Source organism: Daktulosphaira vitifoliae, unplaced genomic scaffold (assembly GCF_025091365.1).
Source record: "Daktulosphaira vitifoliae isolate Bord-2020 unplaced genomic scaffold, ASM2509136v1 Scaffold_3, whole genome shotgun sequence".
Taxonomy (NCBI): domain Eukaryota; kingdom Metazoa; phylum Arthropoda; class Insecta; order Hemiptera; family Phylloxeridae; genus Daktulosphaira; species Daktulosphaira vitifoliae.
In genome coordinates, this window is record NW_026099574.1 from 27,610,109 (window position 1) to 27,619,963 (window position 9,855).

General features: G+C 23.1%; 2 protein-coding genes across 2 annotated transcripts; both read right to left on the minus strand.

Annotated features, from left to right (window-relative positions):
* Positions 1–491: 491 nt before the first annotated feature.
* On the minus strand, positions 492–8,686 carry LOC126900684 (uncharacterized protein MAL8P1.12-like). Its single transcript, XM_050676590.1, has 3 exons — positions 8,335–8,686; positions 1,975–2,334; positions 492–1,534 (listed from the first exon to the last, which is right to left on the minus strand). The coding sequence occupies exons 2-3, from the start codon at positions 2,323–2,325 to the stop codon at positions 956–958; spliced, it is 930 nt and encodes a 309-aa protein (XP_050532547.1). The 5' UTR covers positions 2,326–2,334; positions 8,335–8,686; the 3' UTR covers positions 492–955.
* Positions 3,999–8,197, minus strand: LOC126900686 (methylosome subunit pICln-like). The gene is made up of 2 exons (XM_050676594.1): positions 8,179–8,197; positions 3,999–4,831 (listed from the first exon to the last, which is right to left on the minus strand). The coding sequence occupies exon 2, from the start codon at positions 4,759–4,761 to the stop codon at positions 4,156–4,158; it is 606 nt and encodes a 201-aa protein (XP_050532551.1). The 5' UTR covers positions 4,762–4,831; positions 8,179–8,197; the 3' UTR covers positions 3,999–4,155.
* Positions 8,687–9,855: the final 1,169 nt, after the last annotated feature.

Here is a 9,855-nt window from a genome sequence, read left to right on the forward strand (position 1 = left end):
CCTAACAATATTTCAACAAAATTAAAAAAAAATTAATATATTTAGTACATATACATTAAAAAAAAAACTAATTTTAATAAAAATTGTAAATAAATAATGAGAGAATTGATATTAGATCCAATTAAAATAAAATCCAATCATTACTACTACTATAACTACAATTGAAAATATGTAGGCATTTAAACATTAATAAAATAAAAGTATAAAAGTTAATATTTTACTGAATCATTAAACATTTTGGGTGAAATTCATATTATTCAAATCATTACAATAGTAGTAGCATCAGGTATATTACAAAAAATTGCATTAAAAAAATGGTATATTTTAACTTATTAATTAAAAAAATTTATTATTTCTTAAATAAATTAATATTGTTTAATTTCAAACTTTACAAATAATAAAGTATTTTTTATTCACTATACCAACAACCTTTAATAAGATATGTAAAATTAATTCAGGTTTTTTTTTTTTTGTAAACCTTACTTCATACATTTAATAACTAATGTAAAGATATTAATAGACACACAAAAAAAATCACTAAACTTAAATATCTTTTCTATCAAAAGTAAAAGGAACCATTTAAAATTAGAATACAATTTTGATGATAATCAGTGAGTGGAAACAATTTATTTTAACTATTTTCAATAAATTAAGGTAATTTGTAGTTTTTCAGTAATATAATTAGAAAAAGATGATTTTTTTATTTTTAAAAATAAAAATAAAATAAATAAGTAAGATATTTAGAATCAAACAAAAATATCAATAAATACAAAAATAAAAAATATGAGGACTACATGGGTCATTTCTTAATAAAAAAAATAAGACTAACTATTACAAATCCTTTTAATTTAAAACATGAAATAAATTGTCATAGGATGAGATGAAGCTATAGAATTATAATATTCAATGAAAACTTTTCTTTCAAAACACTATGAATAGTTTTGCAATAAACTCATTACATTAAACAACAAGATCGCTGTTGGTTTTCAATTGCAGCATTGTTTGAAATTTGCAATGATTGATTTTTATTTTCAGTATTAATAACATTTTTTTCAACAGATTTTGATTTATCACTATTGTTCTTTAATTCGTCAGATTTTAAATGATTACTATTGAATTCTGTTTTAGACACTTCACTAACTTCTTCATCAACAATATCTGCTTTAGAAGTATCTATCTGATTACCATTAACCAGTAAACCAGTTGTAATTTTATTAAATGGATATTTCATTATGTTCCATAACTTAAATACTTTGCTTGGTACTTGATCTTTTCCAGGTGATTCTGCACATTTTCTTTTCTTTTCATTACCTAGTAAAACACTTTTATCAACAGAGCCAAAATCTTCCTCTAAGGTTGTATCCAATTCTAAATTTGAATGCAATGGTGCTCGTGATGATATGTTAAAATATGAGCCAGGTGATTTCACATTATTGAAATCAAAATCGTCTTCTAAATCATTTGAGTATTCATTATCATCCAATGATGTATTTGGTGAATATGGAATGTCATCTGGGCTTTTCATAACATTTATCTAAAAAATTATTATGCACTCTATTAATAATTCTTTATTTTATTAAGATATACTAAAATAATAATAAAATTCAATAATCTTTGTCAATTTCTATTATTATAAACAAAATAATTACAATTTTTAGATTTCTGTAATGATGGATAACTCTTGACCCCCTTTTTTTAAGATTAAACTCATTAATAGCAATAAAATAAACTTATTTTTATTTGCTGAAAAGTATAACCAACCATGTGAACTAAAATTAAGGTTAGATTTTAGTATCTATAGTTATTACATACTCTATAATAACTTAATACAAATTATATAATAGTATATAACTTAGTTTTATACTGATGACTAGGTTTAAAATTATATTTTTTTATGGGCTATTTACCTCTAAGACAATATTATAACTATTACACAAGACCTAAAAATATAAAATACTCATAACTTAATCTCACCTGATTTTCACTGTTTTTAATATCAGCTTCATTTGAATTTTCATTTGACACATCAATATTTTCTGATTCTCTATCTTCCTGCGTACAAATAGAATCTATAGTTATATTACGGTCAGTATCACTATCCATCTCAAGATTTGGTTCTAATGATGAAGTATTGTCAACATCATAACTCAAACTATCAGTTTTTTGATGATTCCCATTAATTTCTTTGGATTTTTTATGTTTTAACTTTTCACAGTCAATGCTATCAGCCTTTTTGGATACCACTTTTTTTAATGTTAACAAATCATCTCCATTATTAATGAACAAACAACGTGTATCTTTTCCATTAACAACCGCTTCAGTCATTTTTAATATCTAAACACATGAAAATTTGTTTAAAAATAATTGTTTTATAAAATTTATTTCATTTTATTAAATTTATAAAAAAATATATAATCCCTTGTCCTAGTTCAAAGTCTCACTAGCAAAATTTTTAAAACTGGAATCAAATCTAACTTGTTACGAATAAAAATCTTTTTTTCTATGTTGATATGATATATTAATAATGGATACTTAATGTTATCAACTTTGCATAGAACACTATAAATCAATTTTGATTTCAAAATATAGTTTGATGTCAAACTATACAGAAAATGACAACATTGATTTTAAACATAATGTAAAGTTCAGTTAAACGAACTCGTATACTATTTTCAATTTAAAACTCTACATACTTAATACTGGTATATATTTCAATGTTATTTATGGCTATACAAAAGTAGCTAAGATAATTTAAAACCAAACTTCTTTAACTTAAATTTGTTTATAGTGATGTGTTATTTTATGAATTATAATACAAAACAGTAGAATTTTACAACTTGACTTAAGTAGACGAATTGATAAGTTAACCCTGCTTGTTATATGAGCATAATTAAAGAAAATGATAAGTAAAACTTCTTAACTATATACAGCAAAACATTTATATTTATAATAGGAGAATTCTAACATCCTTAATTACACCTATGTAGTAGTTAAAAATAGGGGGACATTGTGCTTTTTAGGTACCTTATATTAAAACGTACGAGTATAAAATTTTATCATTACTAAATTTAGCATAGTAGGGGCCTCATACATATTTTAACCCAAGGATAACAATAAGATTCAATCTAGACTAATGCCTATGTTTGATTAAGAACTAAACTTTTTGTCATATGCAGCAAAAAATTATTAAATAAAATTTTTTAATACATTCTTAACACATGGAAAATTGTGATTTAAATATTCATTAATTAGATTAATATGATTTTTAAGTTTTCAAATTGATTTGATTAATAGAAAATAAATATTAACCCTAAATATATCCTTGAACATATAATTTTATTACAAAAAAATAATTTTTGAATCTAGCAACAAAAACATTTATTTTGAGCAGATTTTTTCTTTCTAAGTTAATATACAACGTGATTAATTAACTATGCATCACACAAAGAATTATAAAACATATTATAATTTTTTTTTTTCAGAATTTAATGGTATTCTATGTTCTATAATTTTCAAAAAAGAAGTTTGTTCTCTCCCCTTTAAAGTAGTACAACTTGAGTTTTTTAAATAGAAACATACATATATAGTTAGCTTAAAAAAATAAGAAAATGATCTAATTGAGAAAATGACTGGTCGATAACAAATTTTTAATTAGTATTTTGAAATATATTAGCACAGTATACTAGGGTGGGAGTAGTATAATTTATATAAGTACACAAATAAAAATAAACAGACATGCTTTGATCATGACGTAATAGTAAAAATTATGTTTTATATTTTTAACGATTTTATGAGAGGCTTAGTTAATCAATTAAAGTTGAACTTTGTATATGAATATATTGTTAATTAAAGTATTTTACCATATTACTTTTTCATAATATATTTTTAAAAATAAAATTCAAATATTACAAAAAAAGTTTATGAAGTCTTATATTATGCTAAGCAATTGAATGTAGTTTTTATTAAAAAAAAACGGCTGATAATAATTAGTACTCTAATTTGTTTTGCATAATATATTTTTATTTCTAATTTGGTTTAACAATAACCTATTATATTAAGAAATGAAGTCATCATTATAAATGTAAAACATATATAACAACACTAAAAATATAAACAAAAAGTATTTGAATATTATAATGAAAAAAAAATAAAAAATTAGTTCATTAAGTTTTGCTCATTATTATCGTCTTCATAATCTTCGAATTCATCATCCTCATTATAATAGTAATCTTCACCTTCTTCATCACTATTTACTTCATTAGTACTATGTAATGGTTGAACATGAGTAATGGCGTTATAAACAGCTGTTAAACATTCAGCATTATCAGGCACTAATTTAATTTTAGACTTCATTAATTCTTCTTCATCATCATTATTATAAGTATCATCGTCTTCTACAATTTCATTTAATGCTTCATCAGAACTATTACTATCATCTGCATTTTCTTCAGTATTGGAACCACCATTTTGTCTGAAATAGCCATTAGTATTACTATTTTCAGGTTTGTAAGTGAAATCAGTAATTATTTGTAAACAAGGCTTTTCGTGTACTGTAGGATGATTGCATGTGCCAAATACACACATAGATTTGTAATCAATACTAACTATTTGATTATCCCTATTATTTTTCCAGTAAAGTTTACTATCAGCAACATAAAGTATTCCTTTGCCAAATGATATTTCATCAACTATAAAATATGTATCAGGTTCGCAATGTTGTATAACTTCATCTTCCTCATTAAAACTAGCATTAATATCCATGTTTATTTATTTGATGTTATACTTCAATTATTATTCACGTAAAATTTAGAATATAGATATTGTCTTGAAACTGAAAAACACAAACAAACACCTAAGCCTAAGTAAAATAATTTAATAGAAACAATACCAAAGCTGCTTGCAAAATCAATAAATGACACACAACAATTAAATAATTTTATAAAATAAAACGTTTTAATGAAAAATTATTTAAAATAAAAGCCGTATTAATAATATAAAATAAAATTATTAAAAATCTATAAAACTTGTGCCTAATATTATTTTAAATAAATATTATTAAAACTATATATTAAAAAAAATTGTAATTGCTACAAAATTAATATACTTAAGATCTAAGACAAAAGTAATACTAAAATAAATGTACTTTCTATATATGTAAATGTCGTAATTTTAAAATTATCATACTACTTTATTCAATGTTTTAAATATTGAAATAGAAAATATTATTTTGATTCTATAATAAATCACAACAAAGTTTTACTTTAATTATTATTTTTAATAATTCTTGATAAAAAAAAAGTGTAGAAATTTCACTGTTTAGTAGTTGTAATGTGTTGTTGATGTCAATTATACAATTATTTTTATATATATTGAGTAGACACTGTTCACAACATTAACAAAATAAAAATGTATCTATAAAAAAAATTAAAAAATATACTAAGATACAATTTAATAATTAACCTGGATGATTGAAAAAAGTTTAGTCCTCATCATTATTTTAATTATAATAATATTATTTTATTGCTTACACTGCATTATTAAGATTTGAAAATGGATGAAAAAAAATATATAGAGTGTTCAGAAACAAGGAAACAGGTCAATTTTTATAAAAACCCAGCACAGGGGGGTCAGCACATTGGTGATGTGGCATAATTGGATCAAGTATAATGATATCAGACAGTGATTAAAATCACTATAAAAAAAAAACGCTTCGATGCAAATCCTTAGATAATGTTTAATTTTAAAAAATTAGTGGATTATTCCAAAAACTACATGATCTGCTAGTTCCTTATTAATATCCTGATTAAGATAAAGTATGTCGAATGAAAAAGGGATATAAATATTATTTCTCAAAAAAAAAATTATATTTGCAATAAGTTATAGCATTATAAAGTTAAAAATGTAAAAAATAAAGTCTGAAATTGTTTTTTTTTTCATAATAAAGTATACTACGTTATCTTTAATTTAAGATATATATAAAAGTGTCAGACTTTCCGGAAAACTTTCAAAAGTTAAGTTGAAAAAGTTCTACTTTCTATATGCATTTTTTAGATTTGAACCCCTCTCGTATATAGGGAATTGGTCCGGTTTAAAAAAACATTATGTCGAATGAAAGATGTATATAAATACTACTTCTCAAAAAAAAATTGTAATGATCTATACATTTTTCAAAAAGTTATAGCATAATAAAGTTAAAAATGTAAAATACAAAATCGAGAATTTTCACACAATATTAGCATTTGGTAGTCATTTTAACCATGAAGACAAAATAAAGACCGAAATTTTTTTTTTCATGATAAAGTATATTACATTAGCTTTAATTTAAGATATATATAAAAGTGTCAGACCTCCCGGAACATTTTCAAAAGTCAAGTTGAAAAAATTAATTTTTTGTGAAAAAGTTGTCATTTTAAATCCCCCCTGTGGGCAGGTAAAGAGTCAGATTTATAAAAAAAATATACCAAATGATAAATAAAGACATCAAGCATCTGTAAAAAAAAAAGTTATTTTGATTTGCTTATTTTTTTAAAAAGTTATGGCAGTTTTAAGTAAAAAAATTGAAAATTTTTTTGAAAATTAGCGATTTTTAAATTTGTAATTTTTTTTGGAGGTTTCCCTCATTTACAGGGAACGAGGGAATTTTTTTCAATTTTTGAGGGTAATGTCTTCGACTAGATACGATTTGTGATCTTATGACGTATCATTGAAAAAAATCGGTCCAGCGANAAAAAAAAACACATCTTAGTAAAACCAATACTTTCTCAGCTTCGCATAGAAGCTAAAAAGTTTACCCATTCAGTAGCATTAATTACTATAATATGTATACATGTGATATAAAATTATTATCATTATATAAATATTTTAAATTATTACTATATATAAAATTTAAAATTTTTAATTTTTTGAATTTATGACAATCTTTTACCCTAAGTAACAAATACTATATTATTTTCAATACGAAAAAGGGGTTTATAACAATAAGTGAAAATTTTAAGTAATTTATGTTGAATAGAAATTATAATTTTTAATATTCTTTCTATAGGGAAACTATATTTTTTTTAATATTAAATAATTCAATTTTTAATGGCCAATATCAATAAAATTTATTAATTTATAAATTACATTTATACTATACATTAATTATAGTATTGATGAGTTATTCATGTTTAATTTTTATTGGAAATATTGTTTAAAATGATTTTAAATGTAAATATTCAATAATGATAAATCTTAAAATCCTTTAATATTTTATGTTTCAACATTAAGTATTGAAGGTATTAATTTTACCACAATATAGTTATTTATTTTTAACTCTATTCAGTATTTTTGTTAAAAGTTAACCAATTTGTCCTTTTGAATAAATTAACAGATAAAAAACTGTACTCATAAAAAAGGTAAAATTGTTTTATTATACGATAGATTGAGAATATGATTTCTTTTAGTTGCATATATTTCTCGAGTTATCAACTAATAATTACTTTAATTTAATGACTAGTGGTGTGAAGTAGGTGTATTTATATCAATCAATAGTCATTTCCCAATTACACATTGCCTCTGGCATAGATATAAAAGTGAGATTAACTTCCAAAATACTGGACCAATAATTATTATTGGCCAATCATTTTCTTAATAAAATTATTTTCTATTTTAAAAGCTAGTAAAATATATATATGTAGCCACTTAAAAAAATAAAACTGACTTTAAGGAATGATTTTAAAAATAATTATTAGATGATCACTCAAGAAATATATGCAACTAAAAAAAATCAAAAATATTTTTTTTCGAATACAGTATTTATTTTGCGAGTAATCGAGTGGTTAAAGATAAACCTATATAACAAGATTAAATGCTAACCTCTACTAATAAAGATATCTGTAGATATTAGTGAAAATTTTACTTAGTTTATTTATTAACCCAATAATCTGCAGAATAAAATTTGATAATAATTTTAAATATTCATAGCATCATCCATCTTGAAAAAAATATAAAAAGTTTTTTTATTTTGATAATACTTGATTAATAGAAAACATAAATAATGCTGATTAAATACAGGTTAATGTTTGGAGAATTAAATTGTTGAATTAAATGTTATAACAATTGAGAATTTTTCATTATTGTTTCAATACAATTATTTTTTATTTAACACTATATTAAAAAAATTTGTAGTAAAATAACTACCATTAATGAGTAGCATCAAAAATCTAATTATAAATAGTAAGATACTATGAATATACGTATCTTCGTTTAAATAAATTTATAATTATTACTGTAATCGCTGTCGTCATAATTATAAAGGGATGGTATTGTGCACGAGTTAATTAAATATCAACTTACTAGTTAGTAATCTTCTTAGAGTGTAGGAAACGCTTATCAAAAAATAAACACTATGTATTTTAATATATTTTTTATAATTTTTAGAGATTACGGAATTCTAACTATTCAAAGTAACAACGTAGCACACGCGGTACGATAGACAACGACCAAACACCGGAATCTACGTTAATGAACATATAAATGATTACTATCTAGATAATAAAACTGGTGGGGGGGGTCATATTCAAGTTCACTACCCTGCCAATACATCTTTTAAATATCGGTCTTCGGAGTTCTTCGGATACTAACACACAAGATTGCAACACACATTCAACTATTTTTACTTGACTCTCAGATGAAAAGATGAATTTTTTTTAAGCCGACATCAAATAGTTGGTATTACCAACTTGGTATTTGTAGCCACTGTTGTGACTATTTTTTAAGACATTTGCACCGCTTCCTTGCTTCTTCGTGTACAACAGTGTGACCGTTAATAAAGGATAATAAAATTAAGTGTATCATTTAATACAGTTAATATCAATAATGATAGGTTGGGTTTGATCCAACCATGATCCAGATATCTTCTCCAAATGCTTAACCGTGGTAATAAACAATATGTATTATTTAAATAACATTCAATATATCTTAATAAAATAAAAAATATTAATAAGATAAATTTATAAGTAAGAAATATAAAAGTACTACTTACTAACAATCAGTACTAATTTGGCTCTATAGATAATATATATATATATATATTAAGTCTTATTATTACTATTCTTAATAAGTAAAAAAAATAATTACAAAATAAAAAGTTTAAACAGCCATTTATAAAATAATTTGTGTGAAATATCAATACATTTTTATTAATTTAGTGGTAATATGTCGATGCGAAGCTGAGAAGATATTGATTTTACTATGTTTTTTTACGTTTATTACCATTTTTATTTTACCATTTACATGTGTGATTGACTGCCGTAGTAAAAAAAAGTACTATATTTGAGTTAAAATTATAGATTTCATATTTTACTTTTTCGACTTTAAATTCTTAAAACTTTTTGAAAAATGTACGGATCAATACAATTTTTTTTTATAATTATTTTATATATTCCAACATACTTTTTTTTTAATCGGACCATTTCCCTTTAGTATAAAATTACTTTGAATTTTTAAAAACTTGAAAATTTGTACAAATAGTAGAACTTTTTCGACTTAACTTTTGAAAATGTTCCTGGAATATTGCGTTTTTTAAATATATGTTAGAAAAAAAATTTGCTCTGACGACCTGTTTTCTAAATGCAAGTAGCAGCAGTCAATGTAGAACAAAAAATAGGAGTTTATTTTGTTTTTGGAATAGTGATTAGTGGATAGTGATTTCTATCACTGTCAGATATCATCTATACTAGTCCCAACTATGCCACGTTCACATTGTGCCGCGACCCCACTGTGCTACCGTTATTATCACGACTTTTAGCTTCGATGCGAAGCTGAAAAGGTATTGGTTTTACTAAGATGTGTTTTTTTTTTTTTTTTTTTTTTTTT